The sequence below is a fragment of the Sander vitreus genome, chromosome 4, assembly GCF_031162955.1.
Source record: "Sander vitreus isolate 19-12246 chromosome 4, sanVit1, whole genome shotgun sequence".
Taxonomy (NCBI): Eukaryota; Metazoa; Chordata; class Actinopteri; order Perciformes; family Percidae; genus Sander; species Sander vitreus.
In genome coordinates, this window is record NC_135858.1 from 34,962,945 (window position 1) to 34,985,359 (window position 22,415).

Sequence of the window (22,415 nt, forward strand, 5' to 3'; positions counted from 1 at the left end):
AAACGTGTAAAGCAACAAAAGCACACCAGACTTAGTGTAAAAAAAGCATGCATTTAAAAAAACAAACAAAAAAACACAAAGAGCAAAAGAGAATCAACATCCAAACCAACAAGAATTTGATCAATTTCCAAAAAAGCTTCATTGCAGGCTTACTTTTCCTGTCAAGGATACTTCTCTGTAGAGATTCACAATTTACAGTCAGACTGGAGGCCTCAGATGGGAACAGAAGAGCAAGACTTTGGGCTACCATAAAAGCACAAGGACTTTCTGTTTAACCGTTGATAAGCAGTCTATTATAGAGGACTGATAACGTGATCTCTCGTTTCTTAAATTCTAGGTTAGGACCACACGCTGCTGCTTGTGGATCCTTGACTATAGAGATTTATTTTTAAGGGTCAGCCAAAAGTCTTTAAATCTTGCTACATTTTGAAGTCAAGCTAATTAAAAAAGGAGAAGGAATAAGAGAGAGGCCAAAATGAATAGGGAATGACTGTGATTTAAAAAGCTGGATTGTCTTTTACCAGTCGGGATGAGTGACAATATATGGAGTGCTGCAGGGATGACGCATTTTTGAAGGCCGAACCGAAGTTAGAAACGTCCTGGTTCCCTCGACGAAAAGCCGACTGGATTTTTCCATTACATTTTGGCAGAAAATAATTTTTTGAAGCGTAAATGGTAACACCAACAAACAAACAAACATTAGGCTATAAATGAACTAAACATCACGCTCACATGACAACTTCCCCACCGATGACTTTAAACTGATTTTGCCTGTTCGACAAGATTTATTTTTAAGGAAATGTGATTATATAGCCTACCTTTCAATTACATTTTGTATTTATTTTTTTCCCCTTTCTTTTTTGCTTACTGTGTATTTAAGAAACCTCTATTCTTAAATTTATTCACGTTATGTCATCATTATGTAAGGTTATAATGCTCATTGAATGGAAATGACTGCCCTATTTATGGATTTATTAAGTATGATGCCAAACAATAGTTTGTATTACATGATATTTGTAAAATATGCAAATAAAATTAAAAAGAAAAAAATTAATTAAACAAAACTGGAAGATTTTGCGTGTTCAGAGCCTGTCCACGGTGAGCCTGTTCACTCCCTATTAAGCCCACTTGTACGCGGGCGAGTGCAAAATGAATGGGAGTCTATGGAGCTAGACGGCTACATTTGTCTCTTTCGCCCGACTGTCGTTGAGAAATCTCAGATTTGATTGTAGTTTTTGCAAGTTCAACATGGATTATAGGTCGAAAGTTGAATGAACGAGTACTTGTGTCCTTTCGGTTTCTTACAGGTTGAGTCGTTGTTGCCCATAACAAGCTAGCATTCTGCTAATGAATGCTGATTGGTCAGTGAAGGACTGATTACGAGCAGAGATCCCGCTTGACGGCATCCGAAGCGGAACCAGAATGTCAGAGCCCGTCTAAAACATTAGCCAACCAAACCTCTTTCTAGCACGTGTATTGACAGGGAGAGCCTTACCTGTCAGCTGTGTTATCGATGAAAAGGAAAAAGGAAGTGACTCAGAGCTTGCCGTAAAGCAGTATCTCTGGCCATACGACGTGTTTGATGTCACTGACATTTTAAAAGGCTTTTTAGGAGAAAAAAAACGACTTTAAAAAAATCTAACACCCAGCAGTGTGTATTTTCTTTGCCTCCCCTTTCGAATGCAACATTCAAATTACTAGACAAAAAAAGTGAAGAGAAAAGTGGATCTTGAGGGGTATAGCTCCATAGACCTCCATTCATTCTGTACTCGCCTGTGAGCGCCCTCATGTGGAACCAGAGTGGAATTGCAACCAGTTCAGAAGCCGGAAGTATCCAGAGAGTGGAAGTTCTCTCCTTATTAGAAGTTCTCTGGCGTGTTCCACGTGATGACATTTGTAGTCCCATTAAGCCACTTGTAGGCAACCGCCTTTTATAAGACAAATACAGGCTTCAAAATTCACGAGTGGGGTATTTACCAACATATCTTATGTCAAAGAACTAAGGACGTAACAATACACTCAAGTCAAGGTTCGATAAGATTCACAACCGGTTGTAACCGGTATTGATTGTAACCGATTCCCGATGCATCGTTTCACCCGTTTTCCGAGCTTGAGGACTCATTCCTGCAGCACTCTATTGTGCGTCACAAACAACCAATCACGTCCACCTTTTTCGTAGCCCACCTGTTTTTTTAGTTTTTTTTTAGAAAAGCTAAAGCGATTCACATAAAGGCTGGAGACTTTGGGGGGGAGGGAGATGTCTCACCGTGTTTGTCAATTTGAGAGAAGTACCCTTGACTTTGACTGTAACTGACTGCCGTTTACCTCCAGGAGGCCCCAGAGGGGCGGGGGTGAATGAAAAGGTAAAAGTACTTGGTAGGTGTGGCGAGTCCCAGAGCCTGGTGAGGCGTAGGGTTGGCACGGCATGCTGGACATACTGAGGCGGTACTGCAGCAGCGCCAGCTGTTCACCCGTTACCATCGGGTGGGGGGGGGGAAGAGAAGGATGAGGAAAGACAACGAAAAGGTGGAGGAGAAGCAACAACAGCGAAGAGAGAGGAAGGACGGGGGGGGTGGGTGGGGGGGGGGAAGTGACAATAAGGGAGGAAGAAGAGGAAGGAAAAGAAAAGAAAAAGGTGGCAGGAGGAACGTACACATGAGAACAGGAGAAAAAAGGAGGCAGCGAAAAAAGGAGAACACAACCAGACAGAAACACAATTGGCCAAAAAGGAAATTCAGGAGGAAAGGAGCAGAAAAACAGGAGGGGAGACAAACAAGAATAAAATGTTGACTGTGGGAACACAATGCTTTAACTGCCGGGGGAAACGATGCAGAGGCCTTTTCCTGAACACCAGACGGAGGGGGATTACATCGTCATAGGGATGGGAATCATTTCAAACAGGATCAAATATAATATATAAAAAAAAAATTAAAAAAATCACAATTACTAAAAAATGTAAAGTAACGGAATTATGTTTTGTCCATTACCGCAGAACAAGAGATCTGACAGAAGAGAGCCATCGTGGCTAGAGAGCTTAACAGTGTGGATCCGGAAGAGTAAAAATCCCATTCATTTTCTCCAAATACAATTTTGATTACCAACCATAATGTCTAAACAGTCCAAGGGAGACTTCCCATCCGCTGCGAGATTGTGAAATGAAGGTTTCTGCCCCCGAAGAAGCCAGAAGTCTGTACGATATCAACATTGTTTTATGAAAAAACATGTTTTATTCACAATGTCACGGAGAAGTACTACACTATCCACAATACTAAGCGTAATAGCAACGTCTCAGATTGGTGGAGCTCGCCGTCACCATGGAAATGTTGACCGCATCCGCAAACGACTTTAGCAAGCTGCTGCCACTGAAGTCTATGATCGTCTCTGTGCGCAGTCTTGTACCTTTTGTCTTTTTTTTCTGCCGTTTTTCAAAATGTTCTTTTGCGTCGAATCAAATGTTTTATGGTCAGGATTCATCTCGTAGCTGGTTGGCTTGTTTCGAGGCTTAAAAGTCGTTATATATAAGCATTTAATGGAACGTTAATTGAGCAATAGATCAGGGAAAAATCACTTCCGGAAGCAGAGGCGTTTAAAAAGCGGGCGCTCACTGTTGAGCGCTACATCGACGAGGACTGGAGTGACTGGACGAGCACGTCCAGTTTGGCCGTAAAAGAAAATGTGCCAGTTTGTGTGGACGTATCCACGATATATCCAGATGCATATTTAAATAGAAGTTTGCCTATCAGTTTTTAATCATTCCCATCCCTAATGTCTATCATCATTACCAGAGTGAACTCAAAACTGTAAGATTTAGTTTAGCACCAATAAATAATCAACAGTGCCAAACTGTTAACAGAGGCACAACATGCAGGAATATGTGTGTTTGTGTTCTGGTAACCTAATCCATATTAAACAAATGACATGGTATGCTATATATATATATATATATATATATAGACAGTTTTGTTAAATGTGAACTGCAGATCTGAGAACATTAACTCTCATTTCAAGCATCTACATTAGTTTGGGTCATCCGACATGAAACCAAGTCAGCTAAAATCTTGCAGTTTCAGTCCACTCTTCACAGACACAGAACACAATAACTCAACTAAGTGGTTAATATACAGTATTTTAGGAAGATAGAGGTAGACTTGACAAAACCTGTAATGTTTATGACTGCATTGGTCAGCATGTTACACGAGGAGTTGAAGGGTTACTTCACGGTTTCCTTTGCAGCCTTTTGGAGCAGTGAACGGAGCTCAAAGCATGAAGTGAAATGACTTCTGATATTTAAAAATCTGAACCAGAGCTGCAACGATTAGTTGACTGACAACGAGATGAGTTAGCGACTTACATCTGACGGTTCCAGCTTCTAAAATGTGATGATGTGTTGTTGCTGTGTTTTGCTTCTCTTACATTAAAACAAACTGAACATCTTTGGGGTTTTGGACTGTTGGTCGGACAAATCACGACATTTAAAAACCTTGAAATTTCAGAAAACTGCATTTGTTACCATTTTTTATAAACCAAATGATATACGATTAATTGAGAAAACAATTTGTTGCAGCAGTAATATTTATGATTGATACACAATGAGCACTTTAGGGCACAGTCGCCCTAATTTGGTTCAATCTAGGGGCTGCAACTAATAATTGTTTTCATCGTCAATTAATCTGTTGATCATTTTCTGGATGAATGGATTAGTTGTTTAGTCTCTAAAATGTCAGAAAATTGTGAAAAATGTGGATCAGTGTTTCCCAAAGTCCCAAGATAATGTCCTCAAATGTCTTGTTTTGTCCACAACTCAAAAGATGTTCAGTTTACTGTCACAGAGGAGAGAAGAAACTACAGATAACTAATCCATTATTTGATTAATCTTTGCAGCTCCAAAAGCTAAAACACAGATTTTTAAGTAACAATGCTGCTCCATAAATGCTGAGGAAACAGTGTTGTTGGGAGAATAAACAAGTGTACAACATCATGGCATCGCATTAATCATGCAATCTAAATAGCCGAGGGTCAAAGTGTATACAACTACAGAGCAGGTATGATACAAACAACACCAGCACAAAGTCTCACTGTGATTGCTTTTGATCATCAGAACACATTCAGAACTGTACTGTAGCTGCAACAGGTGGAACGTTTTTCAAGCATCCTCCATTGGATGCTTCAAAAAAGTATAATATTCAGTTTGTTATGATTTTAAAAACAGAGAAAAGTACTAATATTCCATATTTGAAGAGGCTGAAAACGGCATTTTCTGCCAATTTTGCACGAAAAATTACTTGTACGATTAATTATTATTTTTTTCTTCTATCGATCAACTAAACATTGCGCTCCAGAGTCTCCAGAAACCTTCACAGTGTTGTGGCTTTAAAAATGGTGTTTTACACACAGACAACAAAACTAACAAAAGAAACACTCGGTGACGTGGACATGCCAGCATGCAAAGGAACGTGAAAGGAAGCAAAAGCACTACTACCGGGAACACATGCCAGATTCCTTAATGCAGTAGCTTTACTCTGCAGCTACTCTCAAGCTACAAAAACATTTGACTTAGAACCGGGATGCTTCTAAAGTGGGAAACAGGGATGCCTGCTGTGCATTCATACTGCAAGCAACTCAGGAAACCTTTTAACCTCAGTCAGCTGATTCAAAAGAACTCGCTGCAGCCAACGTTTTCAACAGCTACACATCAAAAGGAAATCATTAGCTTGTAGCTAGTACAATATGCTGTTTTTCTTTACTAGGTTTGTGGGAATGTGGCTGCCTGCAGAGTGATTACAGATCTTTTGTATTAGCCAGCCACAGTAGCTGGTCCACCTTTAAATTCAGCCCATACGCTATTTTGTAAAACCGTAGTTTTAGAGTTTTAAACACAGACTGTATATAAAGATGAACGTCGCGTCTACACTTCCTCCCGGATACGGCCGTTGCCATCTTGTAATTTTGGAGCCAGAGTCTGCGCAGTAGTGATCAAGGCGGGGGAGCTGCGGTATCAAAGTCCCGCCCATACACCCGCTCGACCAATCACGAGTTAATCCCAGCTGCCAATCATGACGTTTCAGCCAGTTTTTATAGCATCAAATAACTAATACAAACCAAACTGATCAGAAAAATGAACACTTGGGAAACATTCAATTGACTTGTAGTTTGGTCCAAGTCCGGTCCGCTAACTTGGAGGGAGCGGGGTTAATTACCAGACCCAAACAAAGATGCAATTTCTTTTTACGGTCTTCAGCGGTGATGCAGAATGAAAATCTTTGGAACGTAGCAGACTGTTTTTTCTCCTTGGGTTGCAGTCCTGTTAACATTCTTTTGTTTTACTTTTATTTATGTTTAAGTCTGCGGAAATCTGCGTTTGCAGATTATGTGTGGCCTCGTTTATGACCTATTCTTCAGCCAGCCACCAGGGGCCTATCCAAATGTTTTGGCTTCACATTTTGGGAGCTGTCAAGCCGTCCATCTTTATATACAGTGTATGAGTAGGACCTCCCGGACCGTAGCTGGTCTGGTGGCTGGTGGAGGCCAAGAGGCTGCTGGTCAGAACCATTCTCCCACACTGGGCTCGCTCCGGGGACGGGACAGAGGTGGTGGAGGTTTGTGTGTGTGTGTGTGTGTGTGGGGGGGGGGGGGGGTGGTCAGCCATTCAACAGCCAGCTGTGCGATGCTGCTGTGCAGGGGAGAGGAGAGGGAGGGGAAATTTCTCTTACCTTTACCTGAGGAGACTGCAGCTTCTGGTACATCTCTAAGGAGTAGTGATGGAGCCAGATCTCCACAAACATCTTAGGACAAGGAGACACACACACACACACACACACACACACACACACACACACACACACACACACACACACACACACACACACACACACACACACACACACACTTCAAACACTAGAACCAGCATCTGTTTTCTTTCATTGAAAACATTACAAGAATCTCTTAGACACAAAACCCCACTACTTGCAATTCATTTTACTGTATTGCACTGTAAAATGTTAACGGTCTCTATACAATAAGCACAGTAACCCACAGTTTGTGATTTAGGGATGTCACGATTCTCCAGATCCACGATTCGAAACAGCATTCGATTTTAAGGTCACACTTCGATTAAATTTTCGATTTAAACATTTTTTTCATTAATTTGCATTAATGCCACAATAAGAGCCACTAGATGGGAGAAGGGTATTTTACAACAACAGTTTGAGTTTCTCAGGGTTTTAGAGGCGCAACTGAATACACCATTAGTTTAATGAGGTGCACATGAACGCACCGTGGAGTCCGTCGGAGCCCACATGTTTCCGTAACTCACTCACGGGGAAGGAAACATGTTGCCGCACTGGCCGTGGAGTCTGGCAAAGTGCAGCTGCAGGCTACCGTTAAGGTAACGTTACCGTGTGTTTTGAGCTGCATGCTACAGCTTCGGATGTGTGCAAGCAGGCGGGTGACAAGAGAAATAAATACTGGAGGAATAGCCGATCCCGCTTTTGAATTTCGACAGTCGGAACCGAAAGCTCATTTTAAAAATCGTGACACCCCTAGTTTGATTTGTGTCTTACCTGTAACAGTGTTTCAGACCTCCAGATTTCCTGCGCTGCGGGGTCTGCGTTCACCGACGGTTGATGGAATATGTGATGCTTCAGGAGACTGGGGCTGTGAACGCCATAACCGGCAAAAGAAACACTGGAAGATCTGTTGAAGTAAAGTTAGAAAGAGAGTAGAATTATGAACAAGTTTGACTAAATAGAAACTTTTGTTGTTATACGACATGCAATTGTTCAACATCCACTGGGGTTTTCATCATCTTTTTCATTTTATTTAGTCAATTTATTGAACATGTTAAAAAAAATACAAACACAAGTACAACTGATAAGCAATAAAAAAGGAAAACAAACAAGATTCTTAGCAACAAAAAAACTCAAATAATGTTCAAAAGGTGTGGGACGAAGTTGAGAACTTCCTGGCCCTATCCCCTCTTAATTTATCTCCCAAACTTCAGACAGATATGACTCTGACTATAATATATTTATCACATCTTTGTTGCTATAAATACCTGGGTGAAGGTGCAGTGACAGAGCCTCTTGAGTCGGAGAAAGGGGAAGGCGGGACACTTCCCTCACTGGGGAGGAAGTATTTGAGGTAAGTGTCCACGAGCACAAAATAGGCGCTGTCGGTGGAGCTTCCTTGTTGGCCTTGGGGGTAACTCTGAAAACATGAAGAGAACGGATCAGTTCCACCCCCCGTGAGAAATAATATGGCAAGCGATGGTTGTGCTCGTTCCGAAGACAACAGCCAAGAATACCACTTAGATCAAGTTTTTTTTTTTTTTTACTGACTATTTTCTGTATATAAGTATAAAAGATCAGTCTATCAGGATATCACTTAAAGTGCTCATATTATGCTCATTTTCAGGTTCATAATTGTATTTAGAGGTTATATCAGAATAGGTTTACATGGTTTAACTTTCAAAAGACACCAAATTGTTGTCGTACCGCACATTGCTGCAGCTCCTCTTTTCACCCTGTGTGTTGAGCTCTCTGTTTTAGCTACAGAGTGAGACATCACACTGCTGTTCCATCTTTGTTGGGAGTCGCACATGTGCACTAGCTAGGTAAGGACTACTAGCCAGTCAGAAGCAGAGTATGAGGACGTGCCCTGACAGTACCTAGGTAAGGACTACTAGCCAGTCAGAAGCAGAGGATGAGGACGTGCCCTGACAGTACCTAGGTAAGGACTACTAGCCAGTCAGAAGCAGAGTATGAGGGCGAGCCCTGACAGTACCTAGGTAAGGACTACTAGCCAGTCAGAAGCAGAGTATGAGGGCGAGCCCTGACAGTAGCTAGGTAAGGACTACTAGCCAGTCAGAAGCAGAGTATGAGGACGTGCCACGCTAGCAGCTAGGTGAGCATTATAACGTGTTCCAAAGTGACCACGTTTGTCTCTGAAGTAAAGGCTGGACTACAATAGAGCAGTTTGAAGCAGTTTGTGAACAGTGTTTCCTTTGGGGTGGACTTTGGGCTTTTTTTCACTTTGTAAACCCATTACATGCACAAAAAAGATATACAACACAATAAAGGAAAGGGGGAAAAGCCAAAAAGCATAATATGAGCACTTTAAAAAAAACAAAAAAAAAACAGCCTTTATGAATCCATTATTAGTCCACAACTCGGCACAGGCTTCAGCGGTTAATAATGACTTATGTTCATACTTTTTCAAGGTGCACTGAACTCAGAATATCATTGATAGTTTGTCGGTAATCTCACCTTTGGCGTGATGAGACAGTAGGCGAAATTGAACATGAAGAATTCAAAAGGATCTGCAGAGCGTTAAGGAATAATCTTCTAACAGCACAGCGACGTAAAGTCTGTGCCCTCCCTTGCCTTGTATGAACCCTCCTGTTGTCCTCGTTGTCTGACAGTGAGGACTTTGTTAGAAAGTCACACAATAAACAAACTGTTGCTGTCACGTCATAGAAACAATTAGAAGATAACAGCTAAAATGACTGGGTTCATGAACTTATGCGTGCCACTGTATATATAGATTAACAGACACAAAGAACGGTTATTATCATTAATAGTAATTAGCCAGCACATGGTTTTGTTTTCTAATAAAGGCTTAAGGCTAAATCCCTCTCTAATACCATAAAGAGGACCCAGACAGATTGGGGGTTTTTGTTGGAAAGGATACTGAGAGCGAGGTTCAGAGTCAGCACACCCGACAGGGGGAACTGCAGCTTGTTGTGGAACAGCGGACAGTCGGGGAGGACTCCCTCCTGGATGCAGGCCTTCACCGGACCCTGGAAGACACACCGGGGGAGATAGAATGGAACAAGATGAGGCGGACATGGTTGACACTTTGTCAAAACGGATACCAGTTACAACTGTAATAGCCTTCAACAGTAAATGGAACGACATTTCATTATGTACCTCCAGTCTTTTTTTTTTTTTTTTACATCATACTCTCAGAGGTGTCAAACTCACTTTCACTAAGGGCCACACTGTGAAATGACAATCACATTAAGGGCCAGACATGTAGAGTTTATTGCTTTTATTTCATTGAAAGTCTAACTGCACTTCGCATTTGTCTAATTTTTCGTCATTTTTGTAGCTTTTTTCAACATTTTCCACTTTTTTTGTGGCTTTCTCTGACGTTTGTCTCTTTTTTTTAATGTGTCGTTGTTTTCTGAAGTTTTTGTTGCTTAAAAAAAAAAAAAAGAAGCTTTTTTCCCCGTCATTTTCGTCGCTTTTTGGGGCACTTTTGACGGTTTATTTTTCCTGAAATTCTGTCGTATTGTTGTCGACATACTGTAAAGCCCTACCAAAGACTGCAAAAAAAAAAGTTCCTTAGCCATCATAGAACCTTTTTGGTTTGGCGCACAAGCTTGACAAAAGGTATTGTATCCTAAATTGATAAGTGGGCCGGATCAAAATCTGTGAGGGGCCGGATTTGGCCCGCAGGCCTTGAGTTTGACACGTGTGCTCTTCATTATACATGACACTTATCTAATGAGAGTCAAGACATGCTCTCTAAACGGAGATTTTAAAAAGCTGTTCAAACAAACCAAGCCTGAACTGAGGGGTCTAGTGCAAACAACGGAGGTAGAGAGTTTCACTGAGTGCAGCTAGCGACGCAGTCGCTAAACAGACAAATGTTCTTACCGGAAGATAATTGACAGGTATTTCATATTTGTACTCCTCTGCTTGAAGTTTATACACGAGCTTCATCATCGGCCCACTGGAAACAAAATACAAACAGATGAGAACAAGAACAGTATTTGAATTGATTATAGAAACCCACAATGAATTAAATTACACTTTAGCTGATGCTGTAGAATTATGGATTTTCCTCAGATTGAAAAACTGAACTGAGACTGAAAGACTGAACTGAAACTGAAAAACTGAACTGAGACTGAAAAACTGAACTGAGACTGAAAAACAGTACGCTGAATTCCGCAGATATTCATTCTGGATCACTGCTGTAAACTGTAATAAAAAAAAAAAAAAAAAAACATTCACATATTCCGTGGAAAAGGAGCTGTAACTACCTGGGTTTAAGAAACTCCAGGACAATGTTGTACTCATGGCTCCGTGAGTGCAGGAGTCGCAGGTTCCAGCCTGCGATGATGCCGTCCAGACTGCCAAAGACAGTCTCCACCAGCCAGGGGAAAATGGCGTGAAGCTCCTAAAAGGGAGACGCGCACATAAACACTGTATCATGAACTGGGAACCCATTTAACACATTACTATGACAGCTCGGTTCTAATGAGCACCGGCGAAAACAACTGTGGTTGTACCAGAGAAGCCCTCAGCAGTAAGCCTCACCAACGAGGCCCCAGACCCCCACTGACTCTTATTTTCTGTATTTATCTTTTATTTGTCTCCAGAAAGAGTTATCTGCAACTCTAATATCCCCATTAATTTCTCTAATAAAGTGCAATACAATACAACCTTTTTATGTTGGAGGTTTTCTGCTAAGGTTTAGGGTTAGTAAGTATGGGGCTGGGTACCAAATTCAATACTCTATTAGGCACCGACCAAATTGCCCCCTTAGTATCGAAAAAAGCCTCTTCATTCGATACCAAATTTCAATGCCTAAGGAGTAAGTCTCATCAGCGCCAGTGAGCCAACAAGCATGCAGCATGCTTCTACCAAGACCTCATAACGTTTACTATTGGCTGTCTAACGTTATACGTCGTAGAGGCATGCAGGAAAAACTCTATATTACGCACAGAGACTGGGCTCACGTAGCAGGAGATGAAAAATAAATACAGGATTTGTGCCTTAATGTTGTACCGGTGTTTAACCGGTATCAAAGTCACGGTATTGGCATTGGTACCGACATTTCTTGAACGATACACAGCCCTAGTAAAGTACAAAGTTCAGTACAAATTCCTTTGATGAGGAAGTGAAGATACTCAAAGTGAAGCTCAGGAGTCACAGTTCGAGCAGCTGTTGCCTCATACTACAAGCATTGACATACAAGTTGGGGTCAGCTGCCCTGCTGTATCCAGTGAAGAGACAAACAGCTGACTGAGTCATGTACAAACTGCGTACAAAGTACAAATCCAATGGCATTCTTCTCCAAATATTTCTCGCCAATAAGCTTGTTCAAACACTACGTGGAGACAAAACAAAAACGGCCGTAAAGCTGCTATACGGGGCATAACAAACGATGCTTTGCACTGGGACTGCATGTGTTGTTGTTACAGTGTATATATACTCCATTTTAATAACATGACAAATACATTTTGACAGGATATGAATAAACTTTGGAATAACAAAAGCTGTAATCTTTTAACAACACTAAAGTTAGATTCTGATTCAGCAGTTAAGGGGAAACTTAAGGGAAACATAACTGACATTTCTGAGCGACCGATCCTAAGAAGCTAACGTTAGCCACGCTGCTGTGACGGCCCCTCTGCCTCGCCGCTGCAGGAGTCCGTGTGTATTCCTCCGACACGCTGTAGTAACGTTACTGATTTAAACCGTTTTCCAGGTTAGTGGGGGGTGCATACCGCTCCAAACCAACATGAAAAAACGTAGCTAGTAATGTTCACTCAGCGTTTTGTTGTTAAACTGTGTGTAAAATGAGCGGCGACGTTAAATCACCCTACGGTACCGTCTATTTTCTGGATGGTTTCAAGGTAACGGTCGGTAGCTTACATTAGCAGATAAGCCCGTACTCTGACGATCACTTCCGGCTGCCTCAAGATAGCAATACGCCCAGAATGCACCTGAACACACCTCCCTGTAAGACCAGCACGCCCATGGGCGTAGGTGCATTTGCGGTTTAAACGACGTTGGCGCTGGACGGGAAATTGACAACTGCGTCGGTCTTAAACTAGCAAAGACACTTGCGTCGGGCTTTACGCTGCGCTGCACCGGTTGCAGGATAGGGTCCTCACAGAGATCAGTCATTTCAGGAAAATGAAAAAGTTCACAGCCATTCACAACAAATAAAGCGCAGACATTTAAGTCCGTGGCGGGAGGGTAAACGGTACCTTCGCAGGATAGTCGTCGATGATCTTCACCAGATCTTGGCATCGGTGGAGGAGAGGTTTGGTGGTGGTGTCGGCTTTAAGATTGGCCTGGAGCGACAACACAACACATTAATGAGCACATTTTGTCAATCACACAGTAAAAAAAAAAAGAGACTAGCTTTGTTAGTTTTAGATAGAAGACGAAAAATAATCGGAACCAAAAAGGTATTCACCGTGTGCAACAAGAATCACAAAGAGTAAGATAAAAAAAGACATCTCTGGGGTAAGATGACCAATTAAAGTGCTCATATTATGTTTTGTAGCGTTTTCCCTTTCCTTTATTGTGTTATATATCTTCTTTGTGCATGCTATAGGTTTACAAAGTGAAAAAGCCCAAAGTCCACCCCAAAGGGACTTACCATCTCCAACAGAAAACACTGTTCACAAACTGCTCCAAACAGCTCTATTGTAGTCCAGCCTTTACTTCAGAGACAAACGTGGTCACTTTGGAACACGTTATAATGCTCACCTAGCTGCTAGCATGGCACGCCCTCATACTCTGCTTCTGACTGGCTAGTAGTCCTTACCTAGCTATATTCCTGTTTGCACACAGCTTCCCTGTCAAACAGTCCTTACCTAGTTACTGTCAGGGCACACCCTCATACTCTGCTTCTGACTGGCTAGTAGTCCTTACCTAGGTACTGTCAGGACACACCCTCATACTCTGCTTCTGACTGGCTAGTAGTCCTTACCTAGGTACTGTCAGGGCACGCCCTCATACTCTGCTTCTCGGCTAGTAGTCCTTACCTAGGTACTGTCAGGGCACGCCCTCATACTCTGCTTCTGACTGGCTAGTAGTCCTTACCTAGGTACTGTCAGGGCACGCCCTCATACTCTGCTTCTGACTGGCTAGTAGTCCTTACCTAGGTACTGTCAGGGCTCACCCTCATACTCTGCTTCTCGGCTAGTAGTCCTTACCTAGCAACTGTCAGGGCACGCCCTCATACTCTGCTTCTGACTGGCTAGTAGTCCTTACCTAGGTACTGTCAGGGCACGCCCTCATACTCTGCTTCTGACTGGCTAGTAGTCCTTACCTAGGTACTGTCAGGGCACACCCTCATACTCTGCTTCTGACTGGCTAGTAGTCCTTACCTAGGTACTGTCAGGGCACGCCCTCATACTCTGCTTCTGACTGGCTAGTAGTCCTTACCTAGGTACTGTCAGGGCACGCCCTCATACTCTGCTTCTGACTGGCTAGTAGTCCTTACCTAGGTACTGTCAGGGCACGCGATCATACTCTGCTTCTGACTGGCTAGTAGTCCTTACCTAGGTACTGTCAGGGCACACCCTCATACTCTGCTTCTGACTGGCTAGTAGTCCTTACCTAGGTACTGTCAGGGCCCGCCCTCATACTCTGCTTCTGACTGGCTAGTAGTCCTTACCTAGGTACTGTCAGGGCACGCCCTCATACTCTGCTTCTGACTGGCTAGTAGTCCTTACCTAGGTACTGAGCATGTGTGACTCAACAAAGATGGAACAGAAGTGTGATGTCTCACTCTGTAGCTAAAACAGAGACCGCAACACACAGGGTGAAAAGAGGAGCTGCAGCACAACAAAAATATGGTGTTTTTTGAAAATTAAACCATGTAAAGCTATTATGGTCCATCCTCGAAATACAATTATGAACCTGAAAATGAGCATAATATGAGCACTTTAAAATATGACAGACAGGTCCTGGGCTTTTTGTTACCTACGATTTATTATTTACGCCCTTGGTTGTATCCCTTATTCCATTTTTGTTCTTCTATATCCATAAATAATCAATCAATCAAGAGTTGGATGACATCTGAAAATCATCATCAGTCATGTTGATTCTCGAATAGAAACTGTAAACAGACTCACCAGGAGGAAACTGGGCTGTTGTAGTGTTGGAGCAGCCATGTAGGACCCCTCGGTTTGTTTCTTCCTATGTAGAGTCCACTTGGATCCGACCTGGAGCTGCTAAACACGAACAAAACTCGCTTTATTTCAGTTCTTTAGTTGAAGTTAGCTGGCGACACAAACTAGCCTGGCATGACTTTGTTAACGCCCGTAGCAGAAAACATTGCTGCTCATTGAAACAAATGGAAACTGTGGAAACAGGATGATAACTGTATGTTCTGTTAATCCACCAACAATGTCTCCCATTGAGTGGAAAACTCAGCAAGCAGGCAGACAGACAGACAGACAGTCATTGAGCCATGCAAGTTAGCATGAGCCGGCTAGCTAGCGGTAGCTAACGCTAACTAACTTGACCAGCAACAGCCGTGAAGTCGCCAAGTGTAGCGTTACTTTACTGACACTTTGAGTAAGGCTTTCAGACTTTCAAGTGAAGACATATTTACCTTCTCCGCTGACAGGAATAACAAATGTCGACTACTTTCCAATCAACCGCGTTTCCATCAGTGTGGTTCAAACCATAGACAGTCGTTGACGTCTTCTTCTTTGGGGTTCTGGATGGTAGTCATGTTGTTGCTCATTACCGCCACCTTCTGGAGTGACGTATTTCCTCCGATGTAAAAGTTAACATGTTTTAAGATAAGATGAAATAGTATATATAATAATAAAATAATATTAATCCCACACTGTACACACATGTACACACATCAGAATAACACAAATACACAATAAGTAGACAGTGTTTCCTCTATGTTGATTTTGTAGTGGCGGCCCACCATGGCAAAATTTCTGCAACCACTGTATCAGAAATAGAGCTGTACAGGGCTTGTTGTTTGGACAGACCTGCCCCCACTGCTTAAAAAAAATCCTAAAGAAAACACTGGACGTAGGAGAAAATATATACATAAAGTATAAGAAATAGAAAAAATAGAAATTGTTATAATAATAATAGTAATAAAACAAACATGTGTACACAATAAAACCCTTATATAAACAGACAGTGTATTTCACAGATATACAGAAGAGTAAGGTGCGGATGAATAGAAATTAGATGGATTTTAATGGATAACATACGAACAATGTTAGAGACGGGGGTGTGATATTAACTACTAAGAGGTACGCCCTACATTTATGATCAAACAACCTCTTGTGCGAACTACTGGTAAAAGCATGTGTATTATATTACTCTTATATTATATATATTATTAAGTCTCGGGTTTTCTGGTTCTCCTTTAGTGTTTCTGATATTTTTAGAAGAAGGCAATCAATGTGATCAGCTGACAGACTGACTTTTGGTTCACTTTCTGTGTTTATTGTTTTGGATCGTTCTCACCTGAAGTAAACTGAACTGTAAAAGCGAACTGAGGGGGCTTTCACACCTGAAAGTCCGAACCAAGGTCCGGACCAAGGTTCATGTATTTTACATTTGATCCGGTAAGTTTTGGCTTCACACTGCAGTTATGCAAGCGCACTAAAGATCTATAGCCTACGTGACAAAACTACGTCCCTGCCGTCATCACTTACGTGAGCTGCGTTTCCAGATACTTATAATTGATAAGAACATTTTCTAAATTGGATTATTTAGAATTCTTTTAAAAACCTTAAAAAAATGTGTGACTTTGTCACTTGTATTTTTACATTTAGACACGACAAAAAAAAGGATATGTTGATTAGTTTCTGGATTTGGATTAACAATGTTCATTATTGTTTTGGACATAATTCGTTCCAAGCTTCAGCTACATTTGAAAAATGTTATTTGACATGACATTCAGACTAGCATGGTGGCATCAGGTGTCTGATGATAAACTGGCTCATGACAACTGAGAATCCCAAATGTGCAGGTCAACGCATTCTCATGAACAGGTTCATATGATAACAAACAAAAAGTTATGCACAACAATTCGTATGATATTCTACGAAATTAGGAGGTTACATGATGAGCGGTCACATGGAAGTTGCTGACAGTTTACAAGACAATATCTTGTAATATCGGTCCATCAGAACAGAAACAAGTAGACATGACCAAAACAGACGCCCATGAATTGATTGGTTTGTAGATGGGCTTCCTCGTCCTCTCGTATCCTCTCTCTCTCTGTAGCTATGTTTCCATCCACACGTTTTTATCCGAATTAAGTGATATCGAATGAAAAATTCCTTATGGAAACAGTAAAATTCAGTCTCATCAGATTTTATCTTGATGGATATATACGGCTTATGCGATAAACGCTGATGGAAACGTTATTTGCCGAATAAATAATGAATTGCGATTAAGTTTTAGGTCATTTTATGGTTGCAACCCGCCACAAAACAGAAGAAGAAGTTTTAGTTCATTTCCGCCCAGTATTTCCGCTCTGTTTGCACACATGGCGGGGGGTCAACGAAAGACAGATGGAAGTGGACGAACGAGGAGACGAGAGACTTTTTTGGATTTAATTTACGAGCAAAATATAACGCTGTCGTTGCCCACACCACAGGCCGCCTCCGTTGTCGTCGGGCATTTACGTGCATCTGCATCATCATAACAATGTGTTGATAGCGTCGTTGTTTTGTTATTGTAGCTTGATATGTCGCTATCAGCTGGCACATTAGCACTATTACAACTTGTGCAATATTGATCATTTGTTGGTAGATGGCGCGATCCATTTTGTCCAGCAAAACTTTGTTCGCAAATGTTTGCTTGAATGTTGTGCGATTCAGTGCGAAAATGAATGGAAACACCTTAAGATGTCTCAAATCAATTCGATATACCAATTTGACCGCAAAACAGCATGTGACGTCATTACGCAACAGGTTTTTATTCGCTTTAAAGCCGTTGGATGGAAACACACTTTCACCAGCTTTATTCGCATAAGTTTTTTTTACCGAACTTCCGATAATTGGATCGACAAGTGGATGGAAACTAGCTTGTGTCGGAGTTTTTCCAGCTGACAGTTGCTCTCCCCTTCTGCCGCGGCTCTTGTTGTGATGTTGAGAAGCGAGACATGGGAACTTTCTTTCTGCAGGATTTCTTCAGAGACAAACTGAAACCTCCACTGTACATTTACGACCACTTAACAAGTAAACTGCTGATATATCAGCCTATATATTCCTGTTTGCACACAGCTTCCCTGTCAAACAGTCCTTACCTAGGTACTGTCAGGGCACACCCTCATACTCTGCTTCTGACTGGCTAGTAGTCCTTACCTAGGTACTGTCAGGGCACACCCTCATACTCTGCTTCTGACTGGCTAGTAGTCCTTACCTAGTTACTGTCAGGGCTCGCCCTCATACTCTGCTTCTGACTGGCTAGTAGTCCTTATCTAGGTACTGTCAGGGCCCGCCCTCATATTCTGCTTCTGACTGGCTAGTAGTCCTTACCTAGATACTGTCAGGACACGCCCTCATACTCTGCTTCTGACTGGCTAGTAGTCCTTACCTAGCTACTGTGCATGTGCGACTCCCAACAAAGATGGAACAGAAGTAAGAGGTCTCACTCTGTAGCTAAAACAGAGAGCTCAACACACAGGGTGAAAAGAGGAGCTGCAGCAATGTGCAGTAAAAAAAAAAAAAAATATATATATATATATATTTTTTTTTTTAAATTAAACCATGTAAACCTATTCTGGTACAACCTATAAATACAATTATGAACCTGAAAATGAGCATAATATGAGCACTTTAAGCGTCACTTTACTGTTCTCCACTTCATCAAGGTTAGAAAAGGTGCAGCCAAGGGAGATGAAATGATTGCAAAAACAAGATAGTATGGTGCTGTTGAATAAACTGGAGGCTGTTGCCACTTTTGAGCACTATTGTATTTTCTCATTGCTTTAACTTTCACAGGAGCCCACCTTAAAACTGTTAAAACTGTCCACCTTAAATAGAAGGACTCCTCCTCTGATTAAATAATTAACAGCACAATTCAACTGATGGAAAATGAATGAAACACTTTTACAGAATCATCTTTTCTTTATTACATCAAATAGAAAATTGTTCATATATTTTGGAAAATTTTGAATAAATTGAATGTAATTAAAAGATTTGAATGTATAATCTGGACTAAAATTTAAGAGAAAACGTTTTTTGGGATCTGAACAATGATACCGCATAAACATGCAGTTTTTGATAAATTGATGCATTTCCCTCTATTTGGATTAAATCAGCTTCTACAAAGTGTTTGCTGCTCCACACAAACAAGTCAAAACGATAAAACATAAACAACTTAAAAAGAAAAAAAGTATTGTTAAAAAAAGAATGAAACGTCTCCTATTGCCTTTGACTGCAGCACTTCAACATATTTTAGTGTTTTGGCATTTAGGCATTCATTTTTGTGACAGTTTGGACATGAGAGGGAGAGAGGGGTAAGGACATGCAGGAAAAGTGCCAAAGGTCGGAATTGAACCTGCAGCCTCTGTGTTGAGAACAGAGCCTCTATATATGGTGTGTGCAATTTTTGGGTTGTATTGTAAATCGCATGGATAAAGGTGTTAGCTAGATTAATGTACTCTTTAGAAAGGTCAACTAAACAAAAAGCAGATTGTCAAACTAAACAACAAATGAAAAGAAAATGAAACATATTTTTGTAATAATGAGACATTGAGATGACAGGTGCAAATTACGTAAGAGATGGAATTCAGCGAATATTCCCTTTAAGAAATAAAGAACATCATGAATATAACCATCCTCTTTATCTCTAACTGCTCTGCTCCACTGTCACACACACCTTCACTGGTGATATATTCAGTGGGACTTTATCCCAAGTGAAAATTAATGGAAACATCTTCTCAGTGAAAGTGTGTGTGAAGGTGTGTATGTGTGTGTTAGTATCAGCATCAGAGAACGACAGCTCTCCTCTGTTCCAGTCCAGAGTCACTCTGATCCCCTGGAGCTTCTTCTGCACTACGAGATCAGTGGGTGGAGCTGGTGCTGACCGTGCTGAGTATTTACCTTGATACAACATTATTCTCCATAATCCAGACTGTATGAATCCCTTTCTCTGGACAGACTCTGCTAACACACCCAGTGACCAGCATTTACTGTCTCCAACCTCGACATCCCAGCTGTGAGTCCCTGAGTTGAAGCCCTCAGAGCCCAGGACAGAGCGGTGTTTATCAAACCTCTCTGGATTATCAGGAAGCTGCTGTTCCTGTCCTACTCTCATACTGGTCAGATCTTCAGACAGGATGAGTTTTGGTTGAGCAGTGTTTGGGTCCAGAATCACAGGAGTGTAGGAGACCATGTCCTTCATCTTGTTCCAGATGTTGAAGCTCAGGTTGCCCAGGTGTTTGACCTCATCTATCAGAGCTCCTGAGAGCAGCTGTGGATCATCCAGCAGGGGGCGCTGCTGGACTCTTTCCACTGCAGCCTTGTAGTTGATCAGGAATGAGACGTCTTCAGCTCTCAGCTCCTCTTCTGTGGCTCTGACTGTGTCTGAAAGAGCTGCTATCTCTCTGCTCAGAGCCTCCATCTTCTCCTTCATCCTCTGACTCTTCTGCTCCTCTTCCTCCTTCAGTGCAGCCATCCTGGCCTCCTCTTCCTCTTCTAGAAACTGGTGAAGCTTCTTAAACTGCTCCTTAATCTGCGTCTCTGTGCGTCGGGCCTGGAGCTTTATGTGTTCTGCTGTTTGATCAAACTTCACTTTAACTTGTTCTAAACCCTTTAACTTCTCCTTTAAGGGCTCCAGAGTTTCCTGAAGCTCCTTCCTGTGTTGTCGTGCAGCTTCATCGATGGGTCTGATTCTGTGGTTGGAGTGTGTTTCTGAATGCAGACAGACGAGACACACTGGCTGCTGATGGTCCAGACAGAAGAGTTTGAGTTTCTCAGAGTGCAGACTGCAGAGAGCCTCTGAAGCTCTCTGATCTCTCTCCAGTAAGAAGGACTCACACAGGTTCTTCAACACCAGACTAACAGGTGGTTGATCCCTTGAAGATCTTCTCTTACAAACTGGACACTCCTGTGTTAGTTTCTCTGTCCACCAGCTCTGCAGACAGTCTTTACAGAAGCTGTGGCTACATGACAGAAGAACAGGATTTCTAAAGACATCGTGACAGACTGGACAGCAGAGATCCTCCTCTGATCTGGAAGCCATTTAGTCTCTGAGTGAAGCTGAAAACAGAACAGACAGAAAGTACCGTGAGTCATGGCTGAAAGTTACTTTCACTTTGAGTCGTGTTTTTAGAAAGACTCACCGTCAGTGTGTGGAGTGTCAGCAGTGTTGTAGTTTTCCACTTTTCTCTCCTGTAGCTGAACTCACTCAGAGGAAGTTAGTTTGGTCTGAAAGTGAATCTGATCGTGTTTTTCAGTCTATGTATCTCTCTGCAGTGAGGACGAAAAAACAAACTGTTTCCTGGTTAGTCTTGGCTGAGTCAGTTGAGGGGAGGAGCTCTGTCACGCCTCCTCTGCTGAGAGGCTGGGTCATCGGTTAGAATGCATGAGCCTGGAGACGTCACTTAACAAAGGTTTATTTCCTCTCAAAAATGGAGATGCAAATGCACAAAAAAATAAAACTCAATATATTTTTTATTTGACAACAGATTGTGGCTTATTCACATACAGTAAAAGTAACACCATTTAATTTCTTCATCTCAAAGCCAATTAAAATTGAAGTGAAGTTTAGCTTATGAGAAACAAACACTGAGAATATGTATTTCAATTCTAAAAATACAGAGAAAGAAAACTATCAAAAATAGAGTTCTTTAATATACATTGATGTGAATAATAATTATTAGTTACATGGCAGAATTAATAAGCTATACATAATGTTTTTTCAAGCAAGGTCCGTTGGGAGGTTGTTTAAAACGTAAAAAAAATCCTTTTCAACCTATATTCAATTGAATACACTATAAAGACAAGATATTTAATGTTCAAACTTTATTGTTTTTTTGTGTGCAAATATTCACTTATTTAGAATTTGATGCCTGCAACACGTTCCAAAAAAGCTGGGACAGGGGCAACAAACGACTGGGAAAGTTGAGAAATGCTCAAACAACAGCTGTTTGGAACATTCCACAGGTGAACAGATTAATTAACAACTACGTGAGCAAATAGTCCAACAGTTTAAGAACGTTTCTCAACATACAATTGCAAGGATTTTAGGGATTTCATCATCTACAGTCCATAATATCATCAAAAGATCCAGAGAATCTGGAGAAATCTCTGCACGTAAGCAGCAAGGCCAAAAACCAACATTAAATGCCCGTGACCTTCGATCCCTCAGGCAGCACTGCATTAAAAAACGACATCATTATGTAAAGGATATTACCACGTAGGCTCAGGAACACTTTGGAAAAAAACATTGACAGTGAACACAGTTAGTCGCTACATCTACATGTGGAAGTTAAAACTCTACCATGCAAAGCGAAAGCCATATATCAACAACACCCAGAAACGCCGCCGGCTTCTCTGGGCTGAGATGGACTGACTCAAAGTGGAAAAGTGGGCTGTTGTCTGATGAGTCCACATTTTCAATTTTGTTTTTGGAAACCATGGACATCATGTCCTCCGGGCCAAAGAGGAAAAG

General features: G+C 41.6%; 2 protein-coding genes across 8 annotated transcripts in view; both read right to left on the bottom strand.

Moving 5' to 3' along the window:
• smpd4 (sphingomyelin phosphodiesterase 4) overlaps nucleotides 1–15,540 on the bottom strand; it is a 28,257-nt gene extending 12,717 nt beyond the window's left edge. The window contains exons 1-11 of one of the 7 annotated variants that reach the window (XM_078249464.1): nucleotides 15,364–15,540; nucleotides 14,882–14,980; nucleotides 13,001–13,087; nucleotides 11,045–11,181; nucleotides 10,659–10,734; nucleotides 9,688–9,796; nucleotides 9,264–9,316; nucleotides 8,054–8,205; nucleotides 7,560–7,692; nucleotides 6,717–6,782; nucleotides 2,374–2,463 (exon numbers count right to left, since the gene is read on the bottom strand). In XM_078249464.1, coding sequence (XP_078105590.1) covers nucleotides 2,374–2,463; nucleotides 6,717–6,782; nucleotides 7,560–7,692; nucleotides 8,054–8,205; nucleotides 9,264–9,316; nucleotides 9,688–9,796; nucleotides 10,659–10,734; nucleotides 11,045–11,181; nucleotides 13,001–13,087; nucleotides 14,882–14,920 — 942 coding nt within the window. In that variant the 5' untranslated portion in view covers nucleotides 14,921–14,980; nucleotides 15,364–15,540. Of the gene's footprint in view, nucleotides 1–2,325; nucleotides 2,464–6,710; nucleotides 6,783–7,559; nucleotides 7,693–8,053; nucleotides 8,206–9,263; nucleotides 9,317–9,687; nucleotides 9,797–10,658; nucleotides 10,735–11,044; nucleotides 11,182–13,000; nucleotides 13,088–14,881; nucleotides 14,981–15,363 lie in introns of all 7 variants that reach the window. The other 6 variants (XM_078249462.1, XM_078249460.1, XM_078249463.1 and 3 more) reach the window with 6 other exon arrangements.
• Nucleotides 15,541–18,845: 3,305 nt separating this feature from the next.
• LOC144517371 (nuclear factor 7, ovary-like) lies at nucleotides 18,846–21,273 on the bottom strand. Its single transcript, XM_078249467.1, has 2 exons — nucleotides 21,085–21,273; nucleotides 18,846–21,001 (listed from the first exon to the last, which is right to left on the bottom strand). Exon 2 carries the CDS (start codon nucleotides 20,982–20,984, stop codon nucleotides 19,590–19,592), a length of 1,395 nt encoding a protein of 464 aa, XP_078105593.1. The 5' UTR covers nucleotides 20,985–21,001; nucleotides 21,085–21,273; the 3' UTR covers nucleotides 18,846–19,589.
• Between the last annotated feature and the right edge of the window lie 1,142 nt (nucleotides 21,274–22,415).